Source organism: Acinonyx jubatus, chromosome D1, assembly GCF_027475565.1.
Source record: "Acinonyx jubatus isolate Ajub_Pintada_27869175 chromosome D1, VMU_Ajub_asm_v1.0, whole genome shotgun sequence".
Taxonomy (NCBI): domain Eukaryota; kingdom Metazoa; phylum Chordata; class Mammalia; order Carnivora; family Felidae; genus Acinonyx; species Acinonyx jubatus.
In genome coordinates this window covers 37135407-37161731 of record NC_069390.1, presented here as the reverse complement: position 1 = coordinate 37161731, position 26325 = coordinate 37135407, and the positions used below count along the sequence as shown (strand labels likewise).

Here is a 26325-nt window from a genome sequence, read left to right as displayed (position 1 = left end):
ATTGGTTTTGTAATTTTTAAAACATCAAGTGGAAATAGATATGGTAAATAGTAAATTCCACAAAATCTAATATTTTTATCCTTTATTAAAAGAGTTTGATGTTATGCAGTATTGCAGTAATTGCTATATTTTTCAGCAAACAAAAAGAAAAAAGAAAAAACGAGTTCATGTATCCTAAGTGTAAGTGAAGCTAAGGAAGTTGTGAGTGGCAAATTAACAAGGGAAGAAGATGGGATTATAATTTAACTTCAAGTTTGTAGTGATTTGAGGAGCAGAACAAGAGAAAACAACAGTGCAAAATGTTTATAATCAGTGAAAATAATGAAAAATGGTATAAGCATAAAGATGCCTATTTAATTAGAAGAGATTAGGAATTTTGAAAACTGAAGAATATGAGGTTCAATAAAATTAGTATTGAATATGAGAAAATATTTAAATATTAGGAAATTAAGTTTGTACCTTTATGTTCCTAGTTGCCTTTTTTCTGAGCATGCATGGAAGTTGTAATTTAATATTAAGTGATGTAATAGATTTATATACAGCATGCTATTAGAAGCCAAAAGGATCATATCTATCTACCTTGGAAACTGCGGAAAGGCTTCACAGATTTAGTAACCTGAGCTCTATATGAATTACGAAGATTAATCTGGTTTTTTTTAACATTTATTCATTTTTGAGAGACAGAGAGAGAGGCATAGCATGAGCAGGGGAGGGGCAGAGAGAGAGGGAGACACAGAATCCGAAGCAGGCTCCAGGCTCTGAGCTGTCAGCACCGAGCCTGATGTAGGGCTTGAACTCACGGACTGTGAGGTCATGACCTGAACCAAAGTTGGACGCGTAACCAACTGAGCCACTCAGGCCCTCCAGTTTTGTTTTGTTTTGTTTTTAATGTGATTTTCTGAGACAGAGAAAACTATCTTCTTTGCTTCCTTAAGAGATTCCTGTAAGGGGGACTTTAAAATAAGTCAGTCAGAGAAAGATAAATATCATATGATTTCACTCATGTACTATTTAGGAAACACAACAGATGAACACAGGGGAAGAGAAGGGAAAGTAAGATAAAAACTGAGAGGGAGGCAAACCATCAGGGACTCTTGAATGTAGACAACAAACAGGGCTGCTGGAGGGGAGGTGGTTGAGGGATGGACTAAGTGGATGATGGACATTAAGAAGGGCACTTGGTGGGATAGGGACTGAGTATCATCTGTAAGTGATTCATCACTGGATTCTACTCCTGAAACCAATATTCCACCACATCTTAACTAGCTTGAATTTAAATAAAATCTTGGAAGGAAAAAATGCAAAGTTAAAATTAAAACAAACAAAACAAAACTTGGTTTTAACACTTGAACATTTGTGACAAGTAATGCTATAATTTTTCAACTCTTTGCAAAGCAAGAGCTGAATTGCATATTTGATGGACCTTTCTTTAAATGCTTATTTATTTTTGAGAAAGAAAGAGAGGGAGACACAGAATCCAAAGTAGGCTCTCAGCGCAGAGCCTGACCCAGGGCTTTACCTGATGAATTGAGAGATCATGACCTCAAAGTCGGATGCTTAACCGACTGAACCACCCAGGCTCCCCTTTATGGAATTTTTCTTAAGCAGCCCTTTTTAATTCCTTATTTTGCTACCTCTATCACAATTCTATAAACATCTATCAGAGATCCAAAATGGGAGGGAGATGCAACTTTATACATATAACCACTCCTGATGAATGTGGTGAGAGTACCTTCTTCTATATTAGAAAGAGAAATAAAGCGAAACTCCATGCAGATTAGGAATGTGATTTTGATTTGTTAATTGCTAGAAGTTACATCGCAGAATGTTCTACATTTTAGTACATTAAAGTCTCCTGAAACATTGGAAGCTTTTCAGATTTATACTTATTATTTCAAAATTAAAAGTTAACTTACATTCGGTTGGCTTCCTATTTATATGTGTTAACTCTTTTGGTCCTTGCACCACTTCTTTGGATAAGTATCGTCTTATATTTTAGGACGTGGAAACCAGAGTTCAGAAAGTTTAGTAACTCTACCAAAATGACAGGGCTAGAAAGCAGTGGAGCCAGGAATACATGCCTCTTCTGAATACAAAACCAAGGGTCTCTGGATTGTATCTTTCTCTTAAACTTTGATACTATTTTTTACCTTCTTTCATAGGGATTATTATGGAGAAAAGATTGGCATGTATTTTGTCTTTCTTGGATTTTACACGGAAATGCTGTCCTTTGCGGCTGTCGTTGGCTTAGCTTGTTTCATTTACGGCTTATTATCAATGGATACTAACTCAAGCAGGTACGTGCAACTGAATTGCCCCAACAGAGAAAACATCTTGATGTCATACTAACTGAAACAACTGCTCTTATTATTTCCCTGACATTTGTTTCAGAGTGTCTCCTGGTGGCAGCAGATAATTGATATTTCTGATAAAAACCCAAATGTAATGGCTGCCCTCACCTAGTGCTTTACAAGGAAAAATCTATAAATGATCAGCTCTAAAGATTCTGTTTCTCAAAGCATGACTTGACCTACTACAGAGATTGCTGCTTTATTGTCCCTTCTGCCATATTTGAGAAGCTGTGTAAACTGTTGTTCTGTCACCTAAAAGCACATCACTTTTAAAATCACTTTGCTGTTCCCTCTGCAGCACTGAAATCTGTGACCCTAAGATTGGAGGGCAGATTATCATGTGCCCGCTCTGTGATCTAGTGTGTGATTATTGGAGACTAAATACTACGTGTTTGGCTTCAAAGGTATGTATGTATTGTGGTATGGGAAAAGACTTGGGATTTCTCTTTTTGTATTGCATTTGATACTAAATAGTCTTTGTGATGTTATTGTTTTTGCAGATCTCGCATTTGTTTGATAACGAGTCCACAGTGTTCTTTGCAATATTCATGGGAATTTGGGGTGAGTAAATGGCCACATAAAAAACAACTGTCTCCATGTTATGTGTTATATGGTCATATACATATACTGATGGCATATCTTATATACCAAAGGTGACTTGGGATCTTTGTGTGTTTGCTAACTAACATCAGTACACTGATAGAGTCTACATCAGTGGTCTGTATTCCTTGGTCTTTGGTCCAAAAAAAGGTCTTTATTCATCATCTGTTTATTTCTCTGAGAGATAATATAATTTTTGAAACTTTGTATATATTCAGCTCACACCATCTCCCAGTGCTATGATAAAAAAACAGTTCAATAAGTATGTAATTCAGGAGAGAGTACACATAAATATTTGCTGGCTGGAAAATACTGAATCATAGATCCAAAGTTGAACAAGAATCAACAACCGTTGAGGGCTGTTGAATCAATGTGTGAGTCCAAATTCCCTGTGTATAATTCTGGTTCCAGCTTCCAGTTATATTTGTTAGAAATCTTCCATATAAAGTAGAATTCCCCTTAATTTTGGAAATGTCCCAGTGTTTCATCTTTTTTCTTCTTTTTTTTCATCTTGTTCCTGCTGTCAGTGAGGAAAATATTTTACGTAAAGACTAACTCAGCAGGAGGAAATCTAAAGACTTCCAAAACATGTCCCAAATTTCAGGGGACTCTGGGAAGAAATAGATTTCTTCTATTTTTTCTATTTTTTCTATTATTATTTTCTATTATTATTATTATTTAATAATCACAAATATGTGTATTTAAAAACTGGGCAAGGGAGCAAGGGTAGCTCAGTCCAGGGAAAAAGACACCAAAATTTGTGGATGTGCGTGAAGATTTATGGGTTTCCACCACTTGCGCTTGGCTGCTCTGCTCTGAAGACAGTGGCCTCGATTCAAAGAACAGAGAGTAGTCAAATCGTACCAGCAGTTCTCTGATAACCCCGACGTTGTTAAGTACAAACACATCTTTATCACGTAGCTGCCAAATTTTTCCTCGATCATTACTTGGAATCAGCAGTGAACGAGAGGTACACAAATTACAGCAAATATAGTGGTTTTCGGTTGTTTGCACATAGAGAGATGGTGTGCCAACACCAACCTCATACTTCATCGCAAACAGAGACACAGCCATATGCGGAACACCCAGACACTTGAAGTATTTTGAGGACGTATTACCATCGGTTCTTTCAGAAAAGTTTACGTTAGTAATGAATTGGTTTACCTTTGGTTTTTGAGGCTTGTGGCCAAATTCTAGGAAAGCAGCACTTTAGAGAGATTTATTTTAGTACAGCCACTAATAAATCATTAAGCCGAATCAAAGGATGCGTTGGCAGAATAGATGTGAAGAAAACAACATTCTTGGTTAAAGGAATAACACTAGTTCAAGAGGTTGAGACGTGAAAATAATGCTTCCTATGCTTTGTAGTCGCAGATAGGAAATGCTTTTTATTTTTTTTAACTTTTTGTTCATAATGAAAATACATACTCATCATAGGAAACTTAAGTAGTATGTAAAAGCAGGGAGAAAATAATGTTAAAGTTACTAGAAATGGAAACATTATCATGGCCATAGTTTTTCAGAATCTTTTTTTCCATGTGTGTGGGCATGTGTATAAATATAATTTTACATAACTGATATACATAGTTTTAAATCTATATTTTTATGAAAAACTGAGTGACGAGACTCCTTCCAGGGTAACAGATATGTGAATGTGTGTGTATATGTGTGTGTGTGTATTTATGACTGAATGGAATTGCCTTAAAAATTTTTTTTGTAATGTTTATTTATTATTGAGAGAGAGAGAGAGCAAGGGAGGGGCAGAGAGAGAGACACAGAATCCAAAGCAGGCTCCAGGCTCTGAGCTGTCAGCACAGAGCCCCACATGGGGCTTGAACCCACAATCATGACCTGAGCAGAAGTCAGAGGCTTAACTGACCCAGGTGCCCCACTGTGTCCATTTTCTAATTGGATTAGTTTTGTTTTTGTTTTTGTTTTTGTTTTTTGCTGTTGAGTTGTATGATTTCTTCAGATATATAAAAAATGATATTAACCCCTTATCAAATACATAATTTGCAAATATTTTCTTGCATTCTGTAAGTTGCCTTTTTATTTTGTTAATGGTTTCCTTTCCTGTGCTTTCTAGTTTGTTGAAAGTCCTACTTGTTTATTTTTGCTTTTGTTGCCTTAGCCTTTATGTTAAATCCAACAAATCATTGCTTTGACCAATGTCAAGGAACTTACCCACTATGTTTTCTTCTGGGAGTTTTATGGTTTCAGATCTTAGGCTCAATCAGTCTGTAATCTATTTTGAGTTGATTTTGGTATATGGTCTAAGACAGGGATTTGGCTTTGTTCCTTGGCAAATGAATATCTAGTTTTCACGAAACCATTTATTGAAGAAACAATCCTTCCCACATTGAATATTCTTGGCTCCTCTGTGAAATACTCGTTTATCATACATGCGTGGATTTATATCTGAGCTCTTGATTATGATCTGTAGGTCTATGTGTCTGTTTTTATGCCACTATGATCTTGTTTTGATTACTATAGCTTTGTAATATAGTTTATAAAGTGTAATTACGATAGCTTTGAAATCAGGAAGTGTGATGCCTACTGCTTTGTTCTTCTTTCTGAAGACTGCTCTGCCTATTCCAGGTCTTTTGTGGTTCCATACAAATTTTAGTATTGTTTGTTCTATTTCCCTGAAAAAATGTCATTGGAATTTTGATAGGGATTGCATTGAATCTGAAGATTGCTTGGGTAGTATGGACATTTTTACAATATGATTCTTGTAGTCCGTAAGCATGGAATATCTTTCCATTTATTTGTGTCATCTTGAGTTTATCAATATCTTGTAGTATTCAGTGTACATATCTTTCACTTCCTGAGTTCTATTTATTCCTAGATATTTTATTCCTTTTGATTCCATTAGAAATGGGATTGTTTTCTTTATTTTTCTTTCTGATAGTATGTGGTTAGTGTATAGAAACAACTAATTTTTGTATATTAAGTTTTATCCTCAAACTTTACTGAATTCCTTTATTCTGTTTTTGGTGGAATCTTTAGGACTTTCTATACATAATTTAATACCATCTGCAAATAGAGACAGTTTTATTTTTTTCCTTTCCAAATTGTATGCCACTTATTTCTTTTTCTTGGCTGTTTGCTCTGGCTAGGACTTTCAGTAATCTTTGAAAAAAAGTGGCAAGAATGGGCATCCTTGTCTTGTTACTAATCATACAGGAAAAGCTTTCAGCTTTTCACCACTGAGAATGGTATTAGCTGTGGGCTTGTCCCATATGACTCTTATTATATTGAGGTACATTCCCTCCATACTCATGTTGTTGAGAATTTTTATCAAGAATTCTGTCAAGTGCTTTTGCTGTATCAGGTGAGATGATCATAAGTTTTTTTTTTATCATTTTTGTTATTAATGTAATATACTGCATTGATTGTGCATATAGAACCATCCTTGTATCCCTGGAATGAATTTTACTTTGTCATGGTGTATGAACCTTTTAATGTATTGTTGAATTTGATTTGCTGCTATTTTATTCAGGTTTTTTGCATCTGTGTTCATCACGGACATTTGCCTGTAATTTCTTTTCTTGTAATTTTATTGCCTGGCTTCAGTATCACAGAAATGCTGCTTCCTAAGATGAGTTTGAAAATCTTCCCTTCTCTTATAATTTTGGCAAGAGTTTGAGAAAGGTTGACATTAATTATTTAAATGTTTAGTAGAATGCATGAGTGAAGTCATCTTCTCCTGGATTTTTCTTTGTGGGAGGTGTTTGATTACTGATTCAAGATCTTTACTAGTCATTTGTTCAGAATTTCTATTTCTTCACGATTCAGCCTCAGTATGTTGTGTGTTTATAGGAATTTATTTTTTCTTCTAGCTTTCCCAATTTGTTGGCGTATACTTGTTAATAGTAGTCTTTTATGATTATTTGTATTTCTGTGGTATCAGTTGTCATGTGTTCTCTTTCATTTCTAATTTTATTTATTTGGGTCCAGATCTCTCTTTTTTCTTGGTAAGTCTAGCTAAAGGCTTATGTAATTTGTTTATCTTTTGAAGAAGAAAAACAGCTCTTAGTTTCATTGACCTTTTGTATTGTCTTGTTAGTCTCTATTTTATTTATTTGCACTCTGATCTTTGTTACTTCCTTCTTTCTACTAGCTTTGTGCTTACTTTGTTCTTTTTTTTTCTCATTCCAGGTAGTCTAAAGTTCAGTTGTTTATTTAAGGTTTCTCTTATGTCTTACTTAATACATGCATTTATTACTATGAACTTGCCTCCTAGAACTTCTGTTGCTGCAGCCCATAAGTTTTTATATGTCATATTTCTATTTTCATTTGTTTCCAGATATTTTTGTTTCTCTTTTGATTTCGTTTTGAGACATTGCTTGTTCAGAAGCATTGATGTAACATTTGATCTTTCCTAGGGAACATTCCATGCACACTTGAGAATAATGTGCATCCTGCCACTGTTGGGTGGAAAGTGCTGTAGGCCTCTGTTAAATCTATCTTGTCTAACATGTAATTTAAGTTGAATGATTCCTTATTGATTTTTGTCTGAATAATCTATTCATTGTTGAAAGTGGGGCTATTGAATTTCCCTGCTATTATTTTTTAATTTCTTTTCATGATTATTTATCTTTGAGAGATAGAGACAGAGATGGAGACAGAGCATGAGCGAGAGAGGGGCAGAGAGAGACGGAGACACAGAATTCAAAGCAGGCTCCAAGCTCTGAGCTGTCACCACGGAGCCTGATGCAGGGCTTGAACCCATGAACCATTGAGTCATGGCCTGAGCTGAAGTCAGACACTTAACCAACTGAGCCACCGAGGCACCCCTCCCTACTATTATTATATTGCTGTTTGTTTCTGTCTTCAAATCTATTAATATTCATATTATTTCTTTATGTGTTCTGCTGTTAGATGCAGAAAGATTTACAAGTATTATATCCTGTTGCTTGATTGACCTCTTTATCATTATGTAATGATTTTCTTTGCCCCTTATTACAGCCTTTGTCTAAAGTCTGTTTTTTTCTGATGTAACTAACCTTGCTTTCTTTTGGTTTCCATATATTTTTTCATCCTTTCATTTTCAGTATGTGTGTCCTTAAAGCTGTAGTGAGGCTCCTGCAATTCACAGACAGTTGGGTCTTGTTTTTTATTCATTCAGCCACTCCAAGATTTTTGATTAGAGAACTTAGCTTATTTACATTAAAGTAATAATTGTTAGGTGTAGACTTCCTTTTGTCATTTTGTTAATTTTTTTCTGGCTATTTTATAATTTCTTTGTTTCTTTCTTCCTGTCTTGTCCTCCTGATAATTTTTTCTAACATATGTTTATATTCCTTTCTTTTTATCGTCTGTGTATCTATTATAAGTTTTGCTTTGTGAGTACAATGAGGCTTATATAAAACATCTTATAGTCTCTGGTAAGCTAAGACGAATTAACTTCAGATACATACTAAGGTTCTATATTTTTACTCTCCCCTCCATGCTTTATGCTTCTGATGTCACAATTTACATCTTTTTATCTTGTTTATCTATTAACCAGTTATTGTATAGTTATTTTTACTCCTTTTGTCTTTTAACCTTCATACTAATTTTATAAATGATTTAGCCATTACCATTACAACATTAGAGTATTCTGAATTTAACTGTATATTTACCTTAACTAGTGACATCTATATGTTCACATGTTTGCATGTTGCTAACTAGCATCCTTTTATTTTATATCAAAGAAGTCTCTTTAATAATTCTTATAAGGCCAGACAGACCATCCTAGTGGTGATGAACTCCTTTAACTTTTGTATTCTGGAAACCTATCTGTTCTTCAGTTCTGAAAGGCAGCTTGTCAGATAGAATATTTGTGGTTGGCAGTTTTTGTCCTTCAGTACTTTGACTGTACCATGCCAGTCCCCCTGGCCTGGAAAAGTTTCTGCTGTGAAAATCTGCTGATAGTCTTATGAGGCTGTCCCTTGTACGTAACAAGTTGTTTTTCTGTTGCTGCATGTAAGATTCTCTTTTTGTATATAACTTTTGAGAATTTAATTATAATGTGTCTTCGTGTGAGTCTTTTAGGACTCCTTTGGGACACTTTGGGCTTCTCAGATTTGATATATTTTTCTCCCCATGTAAGGGAAGTTTTCAACCACTATATCTTTGCGTAAGTTTTCTGCCCCTTTCTTACTGTTTTCTTCTTTGGCGAGCCTATTAATGTGAATGTTGGTCAGCTTCATATTGTCTCATAGTCCCTTAAGCTAACCTCACTCTTTCATCTTTTTGCTCCTCTAAATGAAGTACAATACTGTGTCTTCAGGTTTGCTTATCTTTCTTCACTTGATCTAATCTGCTGTGGAATATCTCCATTGAAATTTTTAGTGCAGTATTGTATTCTTCAGCTCTCTGATTTGTGTTTATTACTTTTTTATGTTTTCTGTCTCCTAGTACATTTTCACTTTGGTCATGCAACATTCTTCTGCCCTTGGTAAATGTCTTTATGACTATTATTTTGAACTTAAAAAATGTTTTTTAATGTTTTAATTTATTTGAGAGAGAGAGAGAATGAGAAAAAAAATTTAATGTTTATTTATTCTTGAGACAGAAACAGAGCGTGAACAGGGGAGGGGCAGAGAGAGAGGGAAACACAGAATCTGAAACAGGCTTCAGGCTCTGAGCTGTCAACACAGAGCCTGACGTGGGGCTAGAACCCACAAACTGTGAGATCATGACCTGAGCCAAAGTCAGATGTTTAACCAACTGAGCCACCCAGACACCCCTAAAAAAATTTTTTTAATGTTTTATTTTTGAGAGAGAGAGAGAGAGAGAGCACAAGAGGGGTAGGGGCAGAGAGAGACAGGGAGACACAGAATCTGAAGCACACTCCAGGCTCTGAGCTGTTGGCACAGAGCCCAATGCAGGGCTCGAACCCACGAGCTGTGAGATCATGACCTGAGCTGAAGTCAGATCCTTAACTTACTGAACCACCCAGGTGCCCTGATTTTGAACTTTTTATGAGGTAAATCATTTATCTTATTTTCATTAAGGTCAGTTACTGAGGCTTATTTATGTATTTGTTTTTTGTTTAGTTGCTGTTGTTTGGAACATATTCCTGTGTTTCTTCATTTACTTTGTCTCTCTGTATTGATTTCTGCACATTAGATAAATTAGCTACCTCTCCCAGTAATGACTGTGTGATCTGGCATAGGAGATGAATCTTTTTGATGAATCCAGTGTGAACTGTTTCTCAAACCTCTATGATTGTCCCCACCGCCTTCTATGTTCTTGGTGGCTCCCAGTATTTGGGAGTATGCTAAGACCTGTCAGTGTCCCAAAGGGGAGGATCTGAGTTAGCACCTGGTTCAGGCTAATTGGAAGCCAGACCTTCAGGAAGCAGCTTTTAAGTATACAAGTAGATCCCCTTCAGGAAAGCATTGGAATATTAAAAGACTGCTTAATTATACTGTGCTCTTAAAACTTTTTTCTCCTAGTAGCAGTGTATCTACCAAATACATGAGTAAAGAAATGAATAAAATTTTCTGCCTCATGAATTTCAGTTAATATTAAATTTAAAAATGAATAAATAAATGAGTGAAATATAACGTTTTTAAGAAGGTCACAATCTAATTGGGCCAGAGTCTAATACATACTGTCATTAAATTTTAAATGCTGAAGAAGTACAGAGGAGGAAGGAATTACTTCTTGACTAGAGGAATTGAGATAACTTTTATAGAAGACCTGCAGTTTGATTTGGATTTTTTAAAATATGATTTTGAAAGGGAAAACAGGTGGCAAAGGTATCCCAAGGATAGAACATTCTGGTGTGAGCATTAACTTACCCTCTGTGTTTTCATTGTAATGAACTATCACCGAGAGTTCCTTTAAGCTGAAGTTTTTGCCAACACCGTTTCCTATGGGACATCCCTCTTCCTCACAACTGCTTTCTTCATTTATGTCAGCAGATTTGCCTTTGCTAAGTTCCTCTGGTTGTATATGTACAGAGTCTCTCAAATGGCAACAATATCAATATTCTCAGTCTTCTATTCTTCCATAACTCCATTTATGTTTTGTTTTCATTTTCCATTTGTTTGATGTACTTACATCTTTGTTCATCAGTTCAATTTTTTAATACCCATTTTTGTAAAATGCCACGTGGAAGGCAAGGAGGAAACACAAAGACATGCTTTGCTGTCTGCGCATTAATTGACTAACAAATATGCAGTGTTCAAACACCAGCGGCATTTAAAGTGATGTGATTGGTCACTAATCATGATACACATCTGCTATTTATATAGTGATCTGTGGTTTGAGGAACTAACAGCAAAATATGTACTTTATGCAACAGTTCATAGTTAATACACTGTGGTACCTGAAATTTGTGTCGTGTTGGGGGGACTGGTGTTATGTAACTAACCCATGGAAACTGAAATCAATGCAACGCAAGCAATAGTATACTTCTAAATATTTGGAAGAATAATATAAATTTTTTTAATGTTTATTTATTTTTGAGAGAAAGAGAGAGAGAGACAGAGTGTGAGTGGGGGAGGAGCAGAGAGAGAGGGAGACACAGAATCCGAAGCAGGCTCCAGGCTTTGAGCTGTCAGCACAGAGGCCAACATGGGGCTTGAACCCATAAACCATGAGATCATGACCTGAGCCAAAGTCGGATGCCTAACTGACTGAGCCACCCAGGTGCCCCTGGAGGAATAATATATTAAGCCATCCCATCCTAATGGATTGGAAGACTTAATATTATTAATTTTTCTATACTACCCAAAGTGACCTAAATATTCAATATGATCTCTATCAAAGTCCCAGTGGCATTTTTTTTACCAGAAATAGGAAAAACAACTGAAAAAATTCACATGAAATGACAAAAGTCTTTTTTTTAATTTTTTTAATCTGTATTTATTTTTGAGAGAGAGAGAGAGAGAGAGCAAGTGGGGGAGGAACAGAGAGCGGGGGAAACACAGAATCCAAAGCAGGGTCCAGGCTCTTAGCTGTCAGCACAGAGCCTGACGTGGGGCTTGAACTCATGAACCACGAGATCATGACCTAAGCCAAAGTCAGACACTTATCCAACTGAGCCACCCAGGAGCCCCCCCCTTTTTTAATTTTTAAAGAAGTTTCTATTTATTTATTTTGAAGGAAAGAGGGGGAGAACAGAGGAGGGGCAGAGAGAGAGGGAGAGAGACAATCACAGTTGGGCTCTGTATTGTCAGCATGCAGCACAGGATGGCGCTGGATCCCATGGATCCCATGAACTGTGAGATCATGACCTGAGCAAAAATTAAGAGTCAGATGCTTGACCGACCTGCTGAAATTAAAGAGTCAGATGCTTGCCTGACTGAGCCACCCAGGTGCCCCTGGGATCACAAAAGTCTTGAAATAGCCAGGTAAATCTTGAGGAAGAACAAAGCTGGAGACATCAGACTTCTTGATTTCAAAATATATTGCAAAGCAACAATAATCAAATCAGTATGGCACTGGCATAAAGACAGATATACAGACCAGTGGAACAGAATAAAGTTCAGAAATCAACATATATTGTTAACTAATCTTCAACAAGAGTTCCAAGAATACACAACGGGGAAGGAATAATCTCTTCAACAAATGGTGCTGAGAAATCTGGACATCCACATGCAAAAGAGTGAAATTGAGTCTTTATCCTATACTCAATCACCTCAGCATTGTGTAAAATCTTAAATGTAATACCTGAAACTATATAAAACTCCTAGAAGAAAATATAAGGGAAAACTTCATTACATTGGTCTTGGCATTGATTTCCTGGGCATAACATCAAAGCTCAGGGAACAAAAACCAAAAACAAGTTTGACTACATCAGCTAAAAAGTTTCTTGCAGCACAGAAAACAGCAGAGTGAAAAGACAACCCATGGAATGGCAGAAAATATTTGCAAATCATTTATCTGCTGAGTGGTTAATGTCCAAAATACATAAGGAACTCCTGCAACTCAATAGCAAAAAAAAAAAAAAAACAAAAAACAAAACAAAAAGAGAACCCTAATAACCTTATTAAAAAATGGACAAAGGACTCAAATAGACATTCTTCAAAGAATATATATAAATGGCCAACAGGTATATGAAAAACATTCTTAGTGTAACTAGTTACCAGGGAAATGTAAATCAAAACCACAATGAGATATCATCTTACACCTGTCAGGATGGCTAATACCAAAACAACAAAAGACAAGAGCTGGTGAGGATGTGGAGAATTCTAATGAATTTTTGTACATTGTTAGTGGGAATGCTAAATGGTGCAGCTGGAAAACAGTATGGAAATTCCTCAAAAAAAACTAAAAACAGAACTACTATATGATCCAGCAATATCACTTTATGAGTATTTATTCCACATCATTGAAATCAGAATCTTGAGATGTTGGCACTCCTATGTTTATTGCAGCACTAGCCATAATAAGCAAGATGTAGAAACTACCTAATTGTCCATTGATGGATAGACAAACCGTGGTATATATGTACACCATACACACATACACACACACACACACACACACACACAGACACACACACACACACAGTGTTGATATATACATATGATATACAATTCACCCTTGAAAAGAAGGGAATTCTGCAATATGTGACAACATGGATGAACCTTGAAGACATTATGGTCAGTGTAACATACCAGTCACATACAGAGACATCTTTAATGATCCCATTTACATGAAATATCTAAAATAGTCAAATTTATGGAATTAGAGAGTGGAATGGAGGTTGTTGGGAGTTAAGGGAGGTGAGGGAAAAGGGGAATAACTAATCAATGGACATATAGTCTCTGTTAAGTAAGATAAAAAAGCCCTAGAAATCTGCTGTATGACATTGTGCCCATAGTCAACATAAAGGTATTGTAGACTTAAAATTTGTTAAGCAGGTTAAGTGTTCTTACGATAAAATAATTTTTTTTAAAAATGAGGAAAAAATACGTAAATGGATGTATACATGAGCAAATAAACAAATAAAACTCTTTAGTAGTCAGGGGATATATTTATATTGAAAAAAAGGGATATCGGAAGCAGAGAGATCAGTTAGATGACTATAAGGATACTTAAGGGAGGATATAATTAAGACTGTAAAAATGTACAGATAGAATCCATAATTCCTTATAATTATTTAAAAGGTAGAGAATGAGTCAGATGAAACATTAAATTTTGAATTTTTCACAGGTGATAAAATTATAAGTTAATATTGTGTTAGTATTCCATTCTTAGATATATGCCCACCAAAAGACACGTGCAAGAATATTCACAGCAATGCTATAATGGCAAAAAAACCTGGTGGTAGCACAAATGTCCATGAACCCAATAATAAACAAAATTGTGATTTATCACATAATGCAATACTATGTAGCAATGAAAATAAGTGAACTTTTGCTGCACACAGCAATATAGGTTGAGTTTACAAGCAAAGTTGAACCAAAACAAAACCTAACACAAAAACTACCTGTGTATGGTGTATGACACAATTTATGTAAAGTTCAAAGACAGGCCAGACTATCCTATAATATTAGAAGCCAGGATATTACACTTACGTCTTAGAAGAGTCATAAGGGAGTGTTTCTGGGGTGCTGGTCATGTTCTACTTTTTGATACAGTTGCTGATTCCACGAGAGTGTTTATTTTGTGAAAATTCTTTAAATTGTACAGTTGTGTTTTATGTACTTTTCTGTAAATATGTTATGCTTCAATTGAAAGTTTATTAAAATTATACATACATATGTACATTGAATGATTTCAGTAAAAAGCATGCAAACAAAATCTAGGTGTTAATAAAAGGTTAAGTTTAAACATTCTTTCAGATTATCTGAATGAAGAGAGAGTAATGTGCCTGAATTTTTTTCTTCCTTGCAGGGATTGCTAAGAAATTAACTTGAATTTTTATATAGGAGTTGTTTCAGTGTTTCTACATAGTATTAAGACAACATTTGTAATTCTATAATTTTGTCATTAGAGTAGTGACAGAGAGCCATCATTCAACCAAAATGGTTTTTTAAAGTAGAGAAAAGCACCGGGTTCTTTTTTTATTCACTTGATTTCCCCATCTCTTGATTATATTTGTTCATATACATTTCTTTGCCTACAGTCACATTGTTTTTGGAGTTTTGGAAACAGCGACAAGCCAGAATGGAATATGAGTGGGACCTGGTGGACTTTGAAGAGGAACAGCAGCAGCTTCAGCTGAGACCTGAATTTGAAGCTATGTGTAAACACAGGAAAATAAATGCAGTAACTAAGGTAGATTAGGAAACTGAAATGGGCAGCGTATCTCAATGGACATACCTCCCAAATAATTACGCATATTTTAATTTGCCTTTAAAATATTCTCCAACATATAAATCTTATAAACTTCTTTAGTTGTTTCTAATATGTATTTCAAATATATACAAAAAAAAGGTAGATAGACAAGCGTAATGAACCCCAGGATGGACCCATCACCCAGCTTCAATTCATATTAATTCGTGGACAATCTTGATTCGTTTACACTTGCTCCTCCCTGCAACTAGATTATTCTGCAGCAAATACGAGGCATCGTGTCATGAAATAGCATGGGTTTGTAATAAATGATGTAAAAGGAAAATGGAAAATAATGTGTCTGCTGTGTGGGCATATATATATATATATATATATATATATATATGTATATGTGTATATATATGTGTGTACATATACATGTATATGTATACATATACATGTACATACATGTATATATGTATATGTGTATATATATGGTATATATATACACATGGATATGATACTAAGTTAATATGCAAAAATTTAAATAGTATTATAATAAGATAGTGGACTTATGAGTGATTGTTTTATTAGACCACCTTTTATTCATCTAGTCCTTTTCAATTTATCATAATGGGAAGATCATTACAGTAGTGTTTGGGCAGTAAAGTCTAGATTTGGGGATCCTTAACTGGAAAATCACCTGTATGTTGCTGACTGAGTAATTTGACTTCTTGGTAATTCTTTTTTTTTTTTTTTTTTAATGGGAAAATAGAAGGTATTTTGCCTTCAAAGACCAGACTCCTGGCTGCATATTTTTAGCGTCCCTACCTTTCCATAATCTATAATCACTGCGTTGCTTGATGCTGTTAAAGGTGAATAGAATATGTCTCTAACACAATCCCAAAACACAATATGTCTCTAACACAACCAGAAAAGTAGATTTTCCTACTTTGTTCAGGACACTATTCTTGTGGTATAATACTCAAAATTATTTTCACAGTTTAGGCATTCACAAAACACTTATTAACTTTTATTGAGACATTGCAAAAAATTCAGTAAATGAGCAAAGGGGAAAAACACCTCAGAAAATACATTAACAACTTGGATGGCTGTATGACATTAAGAAAATATATTAAAAGAGACATTGTCCTGATGACATGAAGTGTATCTGTTCCTATTTCATGGTGTAAAAAAACTAAAAGCAGGCCTAAAATTACTGACATAAAAACAATATGTACTGAATGTTTATTTACATTTGAAACCAGCTGAAAAATAGTGTGGATTGATCCACTGTGAATCACCCACTTTAATGGTTTTGAAATCAAGGGATTTTTTACTCACTTGCAGTGCTTCAGTGGTTAAGTACAACCAGAACCCTCACATTTGAGTCTGTACTGGGAACACATATTTGTATGCATGGACACACACATGGGCACAAACAAATATGCATACACAGACACAAACGTATCAGACACACATGCACACACATGTACATAGTCACCTACATGCACACATGCACACACATCCGGGGTTTCAGTAGAGCACTTGGAGGGCTATTTTGCCTGTTGAGCTCTGTTTGCATTCAGTCTTCCCTAAAAATCCTCAAGATGCAAAAATCCTCCCTAAAAATCCTAGCCTTTAGATAGGATTACAAAATTTAGATTTCTGCTGACAGCTATTCTTTTACTACATGGCAGTATTTTTTTTGGATAAGATCTAACTACCTCTTGATATAGGAGAGAATTTTCAGCTGATATAATTAATATCTTCCATTAATAACTTAAAAACATGAAGGTAGAAAAGACTGGGCCCGTGAACTGTGTGGAAAAACAGAATCCTGTTAAGTGTAAAGAAGGCACCCTGTTTAATATCATACATAGCAATTATGGAGCGATGCAGTTTGATTGAATTCAGTTAGAATAAAACTGTAATATCATTAAAGCATTTCAAATTAAACAGCAGCCCTCAGACTTGTCAGGCCTGAATATCACTCCATTTCAACACTGAGGAAATAGTGTGTATCCATTGTGGCTCATATTATGTATAAAATCTGTCAACTAAGAGTAGTAGAAGGCTTCTACTTAAAGGGAAGGAACCAATGCTAGAATGTAGCTTCCCATGAGCTGTAGCGGATTCTCTGGGGGAGGTTTCTACTTTCACTGGGTTTTGTGGTTTTGACTGCTTCTTGGAGTCCCAACTTTGTGGGTAGATTTTGATATTGCTGTGATTTCTTCTAAATTACAGGAGATGGAACCTTATATGCCTCTATATAGTCGCCTTCCATGGTACTTTTTATCAGGAGCTACGGTGACGTTATGGGTGAGCATTCTTTCACAACTGCTCTCATGTCATTGACGTGCAGTCGTAGGAAGATTATCCTAGCAGTTTCATCTGCAGTGACTCTTGAGTCCCTCTCCTTCCTCCCCGTCCCCAGTCCTTTTATCTCGAATACAGCTTCTATGTAAAATAAAGTGTGATCTATGTGGAGGTGCCATAATTGAACCTTGGGAAAAGAGCTGGGGGGAGACAGCGAGGCTTCGTCTCAGAAACTGTCCTTCCCCCTCTCCTAGCACTTCATTAATTAGGTGATAACTTGAAACCTCAACAGTATAACAGACTTCTAGTCTGCAGACTCTTTGGTTAGTGTTTTGGTTTTAATCATTAATTTATCTTCATCTCCACTTAAAATAGCTACACAAAATGCAAACAAAAAGCATATGCTATTGAAATTTATTTTCTTGCTGAAATAACTAGAAGAAATTATTACTTCTGTTTGAAAAATTTAATTAGCATATCCCATTGTGAGGGAGTCAGGTTTTCCCCATGCTTTTGAACTAATAGATTCATTCCTCCATCATCACAATTTATTTCCTGCCCTCCACTCTCCAAATCTGTGCCCTCTTACAGTTGGCCTTTAACTTTAGGAAAAGAAGAAATGTTACCCCCTGAGAGTTTAGCATTGTTGAAATATAAATAATTAGCAGCTGTAGACTATAGTTTAACCTTACCAGTGCATATTATCCCATAATATTTTAACATTTCTAGTTAAAGGAATTGATTTTTCTGTTTTAAATGTATGTTTTCTTAGATGATATAACGTCACTGAGGAGAAATGATAGAGTAAATGGAGGGGGCAATAATCAATTCAGGGCACTACTTAAGAAATAATATAGAATATGGTCTCAGAAAGATTGTTCTAACCTTTATTTCTAGTACTCATTCAACTTGATTCAGTCCCTCAATTTTCAGAATCAAGTTTTCCGATCATTGAGATAAAGGCATCCCTACATCTTTCTGTTTTTCCAATATGGGAAGTGTTTAAAATTTATGCAGAATCTATACAAATATCTCAATGACCAGGCATATCAGACCACTGATGGCAACACTCTGAGGGATAATGAAATAGAATCTGTAACTGTGTTCTTCTTGGGAAAGCACATGGTTTTCACACCACCTGTTTGGAGCAGAGGTTGGCAAATGTTTTCTGTCAAGGGGCCAGATGTATTTTAGGCTTTGTGAGCCTTGTACAAATAGCCCCTGGCATCTTTGTTTTTTCTTATAATCTTTAAAAAAAAAAAAGCAAAAACAAAACAAAACAAGACATTTTTAACTCAAGAATCATTTAAGAATAAGTAAGGCCACGGGCAGGATTTTGTCTTCCGGATAGTTTTCTAGCGCTTGGTAGAGGATGGGCCTAAAAGATGAGCAATGGCTACTTTTCTGTTTTAGGCTCCCCCAACTGCTGCTACTGTAGATCCTGTCTTATCTCCAGCCCTTTCTCCTTGGCAGTGTTCTTTTACTGCCACCTGTCGTGAGAGAGCCTGGCTTGGTCTGCTTTCCATGTCAGAGGCACTAACCTTAACATGACGCGATGAAGAGACTAGTTATGTTTCAGATGTGTACACATTGCAGACATTCAGACACCCAGTGACCGATTCCTTCTTTCCCATTTCCAGATGGCTCTTGTCATTGCCTGTATGGTAGCTGTGATTGTGTACCGCCTGTCAGTCTTTGCTACATTTGCTAGCTTTATGGAAAGTGAAGCATCCTTTAAGCATGTCAAAAGTTTCCTCACTCCCCAGATAACTACATCCCTCAGTGGATCCTGCTTAAACTTTATCGTCATCTTGATCTTGAATTTCTTTTATGAAAAGATATCTGCGTGGATTACAAAAATGGGTAAGCTGGCCAGATCATCTGTGTAACACTGAAAAAGTATTCCCGCCAGTGGTATATATCCACTGTGGATCATCCCCTGGGGTGTTCATATTTAAGGCAGTTCTTAAAGTTCTAAAGCAATTTTGTTCTACAGGTAGATGCATAGGCTGGTACTCAGAACCCCCAACAGTCATGTTTAGGCCCATCAGAGTGAAAGCAAGAAAAAGAACTAGACAGAAGAATTAGGACTCTGTAGATCTTTTTTGAGTATTTTTGTCTTAATCCTCCCTTGAGGGGGCCAGTTGAATTTTAAGTAAAATCCTCACTTTCCTCAAGACACGGGTTATTTTTATTTCCTGTGTATGGTTTTTAGGAGGTATTTGATTTTGAAAACCATTGTAGGAAAAACAGAACAGTCGGCTTTTCCTGAGTAAATCTTACACGTAGTGCTTTTCTTTTCAGTTGCCGTGTCTTAGATCCTGGATTATTCTCCTTTTAAATGATTAAAAGTTCTCCCACAACCATGAGGGATGGTAAAGGCGTCACAGGTGAAATGGAGATTTAGTCCAGAAGAGGAGTGCAGAGCACAGTTTTTTCTGGTCTTGCCCCCCAGCAAGTTGGAAATGAGATCGGAGACCCCTCTCCAGACCTCAGCTTTTCCCCTGTGCACTCAGCTCCCTCCTCTAAGTCAGGACACCATCACTGTGTGCAACAGTAACCAGAAAGAGCACAGTATTCACCGAGCACCGGAGTACGCACTAGGAAGCAACTTTAATTAAATGCTATCCTCAAATTTGTAGTTCTTTTTCAATTTTACTGCTTTTTTTCTGCTAATAACAACAATAAAATATCTAGCAGATAGCACTTAAAAACAAAGCATCTAAAAAATCAGTTTTCAGTGAGAAAAATTACTTGTGTTCATATTAGAGATTTTTTAGCAATGCAGAGGAATTATCTGTGTCTTTAGAATAATATGTGTTACTATTTCAGTATTATTGAAGCTGTCATCAATTTGGCTGGAACAGCTCATCCTGTTGGGAGATAATCAGCTCAGAAAAACATGCTCCCTGACTCTTTTACACCTACTGATGCTTCTCTGTGGTGTGAAGGGAATTTTATATATATATATATATTTATCTTTGGAATTCAGGATATATGATATATAAGGGGGCTTATGCTCGCCATTCTGATAAGGGTTTAAATGCCATATTCTGACTGTGTGATTCCAGGCAAGTATTTTACCCATCTAAATAAAGTAATGACAGCTTCCTAGGCTTCTCCAGTGATTAGATTAATACAAAGTCTCTGATAGAAAGCTGAACACAAGGGGTGCCTGGGTGGCTCAGTCGGTTAAGTGTCTGACTTCAGCCCAGGTCATGATCTCACGGTCCATGAGTTCGAGCCCTGTGTTGGGCTCTGTGTTGACAGCTCAGAGCCTGGAGCCTGCTTCAGATTCTGTGTCTCCCTCTCTCTCTGACCCTTCCCCGTTCATGCTCTGTCTCTCTCGGTCTCAAAAATAAATAAACGTTAAAAAAAAAAAAAAAAAGAAAGCCGACCATAAATCTTGATATTGGTCTGTTAGAATGAAGAGTGGGTCACATTTCAACAGGTTATCTGAATAATGTGACTAATAATATGACTTGAACCAGGGAATACAGAATTAAAAGAGAAACAGGAAGGCACATAATTTAACCTTGGTGTTTTATTACTTAACAGAAATTCCTCGAACTTACCAGGAATATGAGAGCAGTCTTACCTTGAAAATGTTCCTGTTTCAGTTTGTAAATTTTTACTCGTCCTGCTTCTACGTAGCTTTCTTTAAAGGGAAGTTCGTGGGCTATCCCGGAAAATACACGTATTTGTTTAATGTGTGGAGAAGTGAAGAGGTAGGAATTCTCTTGAGAGGTTTGTGGCTTTAGTAACTCAATAATTAACTACATACTTTTTGTGTGTCCAGCACTAACTCAGATTTTATCAGGATTTAAGAGAAGTCTAAGACACCAACTCTCTCCACAGAGAGTATTGGTCTCACAATCCTGTCATCTGGTAGACTTTCCAATTCCTTTTGGGCAAGAAGTGATATTGTACCTATTGTTTAGTAGTAAATATGAGCTATAAAATGGGATAAGTACGTTTTATATTCCTGAAGATTTCCTGCAAAGGAATGAATGATAGTGTTCCACAAGTATAGCAGAAATGGCTCCACCATGGGTTACAGAGTTAGACCAGTAGGTGGTTTCCATATGTGGTTGTGTATCTAAATCACATGGAGAAAATAACAACTTCCAGCCCCAATCCAAATATAAAGATTCAGATATAAATATATAAAGAATCTTCTAAGAGTAAGACCAGAATCTGAATCTAATGCAGCTATCTCATAACTGGTTAATGAACATGCTTGAAACTGTTGAGCTAAATATCTCTTTATACCCCTTTAACATCCATTCCCATTAAAATCTTTAGATTGTAGTCTTTTGGTTTGAGATTTTTTTTTTTTTTGCAAAAGTCTATCTTTCATCATTCACTCTTTTTTCTTCTTGCCTCTGACTAGTGTGATCCTGGAGGCTGTCTAATAGAATTGACGACCCAGTTGACCATCATAATGACTGGGAAACAGATCTTTGGAAACGTTAAAGAAGCCATTTATCCGTATGTATGACTTACAAGTTTTTCCTAAATAACCATAAGAGCTTTCTTCTGGAAGAAGATGGAATTCTTTGATTATCATGGTATCTTTGTTAGCAAATGCTTAAGTCAACAACAACAACAACAACAAAAACTCACTTTTAATCAATAGTAATGCGTTTAGGTAACACAGGCTTTTAAATATGGATTTTTATTGCTTGAGTGAAGTTGAGGGAAATGTATTATCCCTCTTTCCTGTGGAGATTCCATTGGGAAATCTAAATATTGTATCCTCTGTATATTATTCTGTATGTCACATATTATTTCTCAAGATTACTAAATGTTGAACTCTGTTAAAAATATCCATGTGAGGGGCACCTGAGTGGCTCAGTCAGTTAAGTGTCCCACTCTTGATTTTTGCTCGGGTCATGATTTCATGGTTCATGAGTTCAAGCCTTATGTCGGGCTCTCTCTCTTTCCCTCTCTCTTTTCCCTCCCTCCCCCCCAAAATAAATAAATAAACTTTGTGACATGGACACACTTAGGCACAAAAATTGGTCATGAATGAAGTTTTAGTATATGAAGGAATTGCTCCCTAGTCCAAAAGCATAGCAATAATGAATACATTATCAAAAGAGAAAACCAGAATGACAGTTGATCTCAAATATAAGTTGAAAATGTCCATGGATAAAAAGAGAAAGAATCATAAGCCTGTAATCTTGCAGGTCTCCCAGTTAGGAAATGGCAGTGCCAAGGTTAACACCTATAGTGTCAAGTGGACTAAAGTGCCCCACTTAGGACTAGGGCTTGGCCAATGTAACTGTACTTGATGTTAGGGATTGGGTTTATTCTCACTTCTTTATGAAAAAGTTGAAAACACCCTCCCCCTCTGCTCCTCCTTCTCCCTACAGTTCTGTACCACTCCTGGGGTTCTTTTTCATGTGCTGACAAAGGGAGAACATAGACTTACCTTTTCAAACAGTATTTGATGCACTGCATCCCAATTGCCCCAGGGAAATAACTCTAAGCTGCTCTTTTAAGTCCTAGCTGTAAACTGAGATCTGGAGGGCAGAATGGGGATAACCCCTAAACCAAACACAAGAGGAGAATAAATACAGAGAGGAAAGGAGACAGACACACAAGGAAGTAAAAGAAAAAAGAAAAAAGTAAAATTAAACCTACAGAAACCAAAATTCCATAACTTATGATAAAATTTAATGCTACAGAGACTGCTAACAAAATCAAGTTTTAGAAAGTGAACTTACTCTAGCTAGAAGCTTCTGGCAAAGCCTAAAAGCATAAAAGGAAGTGATACTGTCATTTAGAAGGATCAGGAAAGAATTTAAATAAAAACATATAAATGAAACAAGAATAAATTGACAGTAAAAAGAATCAATTATACATAAATGAAAAAAAATTGTACTTTAAATAAAGAGTACAATAGGTGACATCAATTGCAGACTGGACACAATTGAAGAGTGAATTAATGAATTGGAAAATAGTACTGAGACACTCCCACGTTATACAAATGGCAATAGAGTGGCAATGAAATTAAAAAAATAAAGTGACAGACTATATTAGGAGGCTTCCACATCAACTTAGTAGTAGTTCCAGAAAAAAGAGAATGGGTAAATGGTGGGAGGGAAAAATTCTTTGACTAGGTAATTGCTGATAATTTTCCAAAACTGAAGGAAAACATGAGTTTCAGAAATGAAAACAAATTCGGAGTATGAAGTAAGATAAATAAAATTAAATTCACACCCAGATATGCTATGGTGAAACTCCAGAACATGAGAGGTAAACAATCTTAAAATCTTCCAGAAGAAAAAAGAGTATCATCTACACTGACAACAGATTTTTTACTCATAGCACTGGATACAGAGGACGGTAGAGTCGTTTCAAGATTTGGAGTAAAATTAATGCACACCTTAGATTTCTAGAACCAGTTTAACTGTTTTATAAAGTGCAGGTGAAATAAAGACACTTTTAGACATAAAAACAAGAATTTACATTTATAGACCCTCAATGGAAGAACTACTGAAAGGTGTAGTTGAGCAAGAAAAGAGCACAAAATCAAAGTATGGGAAGCAAGAATCATCGATCAGTACAGAAAGAGTAAGCACCAAAATAAAATGAAATAACTGGTACAAATTTTTAAAATATATGGGATTTATATGCCGAAAACTACAGATCCTGGTGGAAAAAAAATTATTTGGGGAGAAATGTGCTCACAGATTGGAAGACTAAAATTAGTAATGATGCCAGTTATCCCCAAATTGATATATAGATTTGTAATTCCAATCAAAATATCAGCAGAATTTCTATAGTTATAGACAAGCAGATTCTAAAATTGATATAGAGGGCAAAGGAACTAAAACAGGCCAAACAATTCTGATAAAAAATACAGGTGGAAGAATTGCACCGCTCGATTTTAAGGCTTATTATGAAACTATATTAATCAAGATGGTGAGATTGGTGAAGGAATGAATGTATGGATCAGTGGAACTGAGTAGAGATTGCAGAAATGAATCCATGCAAATGTAGCCATTTAATTTTTGACAAAGGTGCAAAAGCAGTTCATTGAAGAAGCTGCTGGAACAATGTAGACCTCACACCTCATTTAAAAATAAAAAAGATATTGTGGTATCTTTATCCCTTTATCAGATAAGCCATATGCATATCCTCTCCTATTCAGTAGGTTGTCTTTTGGTTTGTTAGTTGTTTCCTTTGCTGTGACTTTCCCTTATTCAGGATGATATTCACCCAGGATTTTGGTAGATGCTTTTGATCCAATTGAAGTAATTTCCTTCTTTTCCTACTTTTCTGTCATATAGAGGTTTTAATAGGTGCTTGAAATGTATCAAATGAATTTTTCTGCATTTGTCAACATGATTTTATCTTTTTCTACTCAAATCTGCTAATGTGACTTATTACATTGATTGATTTTCTAATAAAAAGCCCTTTGTTCCTTAAAGTAATCTAACATCATAATATATTATTTTGTAAATAATATGGAATTTAGTTAGGCAATATTTTGTTTGGGATTATTGCATTTATTTTCACATATTAGATAAGCCTCTTTGTTTCCTTTGTCATATATTTTCTCTTGTAACCAATTTCTCATTTCCTTGAGCATTCTTCATGACAACATAAAGGTTAATAAATTAAATGGAAAAAAAAAAAGGTGCTATGGTGACCCTCTTGTCCACATGCTCTTTAACAGAACTGTCTCTGAGTAAATATATTTTCATAGGGGAGAGTCAGGGTTGTCTTATTTTCTTTATCACCCCAATAAAGAACTTTGACTGCAGCATGTGTTATGAAAAGAACTCTAGATTTTTATTTCAACTTCAGCTATAGTCATCTCTCCTTGCTCTGTGATCTTAAGTTACCTACCCTGTCTTACTGCCAATTTCTAGATCTAACGCCCTTATTCTCTGACCCCTTACTTTTAAATTCTAATCATGTATTTACTTTTATCACTTCCAACAGTATGGTTCTGAATTGGTGGAGACGTCGAAAAGCTCGGACCAATTCCGAAAAGCTATACAGTCGATGGGAGCAGGATCATGACCTTGAAACTTTTGGATCTCTTGGGCTGTTCTATGAGTACTTAGAAACAGGTAATTTTTAACCACTGTCTTGAAACATAGAGTCAGGTTGAGTAGAGTAAGTGTTTTTCCAGTTCTTTATATTTCTTCCTGCCTTGCAGATGGTAGGTGTCCAAAAAATTATTGGATGGTAGGTTAAAAGACACATGGATGGATATGGAAAAGATTGGTTCGGTATTTATATCCTTACCAAATAGAATGCAGAATGAAATTTAATTTCAAAACACCAATGGTAGAGATGTTTTTCCTATCAATTGAACATTAAGATTGTTGAACCACATAAAGTATGGATTACTTTTAAATTCCTATCTCAGATTAGCTTGCATGGCTGTCCTGTTTGCCACACTGACAGCCCAGAGAGAGAATAAGTTGAAAGATGTTTCCAGAGTCTGACATACATTTAGGTAAGTTCTTTTTTTCAGGCTGAAAAGAAGCAGGCTAAAAACAGTTGTGCAAGGGAAGCTCACATTGAATACAAGAATGCATAAAAATGCTAAGGATTGAATGGAGAAGAGATTTTGAGGTGAAATTTTAGGAAGGATGATTGCTGAGGACTACTTATAAAGTCTACTTGAGTGTTTCCCCTCTTTTTTTTAAATATATGAAGTTTATTGTCAAATTAGTTTCCATACAACACCCAGTGTTCATCCCAACAGGTGCCCTCCTCAATACCCATCACCCACCCTCCCGTCCCTTCCACCTCCCATCAGCCCTCAGTTTGTTCTCAGTTTTTAAGAGTCTCTTATGCTTTG

The 26325-nt window shown here is 35.8% G+C and overlaps 1 protein-coding gene across 5 annotated transcripts in view; it reads left to right on the top strand.

Annotated features, from left to right (window-relative positions):
- Positions 1 to 26325, top strand: part of ANO5 (anoctamin 5) — an 88479-nt gene that overhangs the window by 52168 nt on the left and 9986 nt on the right. For all 5 annotated transcript variants that reach the window (XR_008290425.1, XM_053203377.1, XM_027072986.2 and 2 more), the window contains 9 exons: positions 2163 to 2297; positions 2650 to 2755; positions 2852 to 2912; positions 15028 to 15179; positions 17424 to 17498; positions 19136 to 19358; positions 21054 to 21223; positions 21889 to 21986; positions 25455 to 25585. Coding sequence is in view for 4 of the 5 variants with exons in the window: in XM_053203377.1 (XP_053059352.1) it covers positions 2163 to 2297; positions 2650 to 2755; positions 2852 to 2912; positions 15028 to 15179; positions 17424 to 17498; positions 19136 to 19358; positions 21054 to 21223; positions 21889 to 21986; positions 25455 to 25585 (1151 nt within the window). In the remaining variant the exon portion in view is untranslated. The remainder of the gene's footprint in view (positions 1 to 2162; positions 2298 to 2649; positions 2756 to 2851; positions 2913 to 15027; positions 15180 to 17423; positions 17499 to 19135; positions 19359 to 21053; positions 21224 to 21888; positions 21987 to 25454; positions 25586 to 26325) is intronic.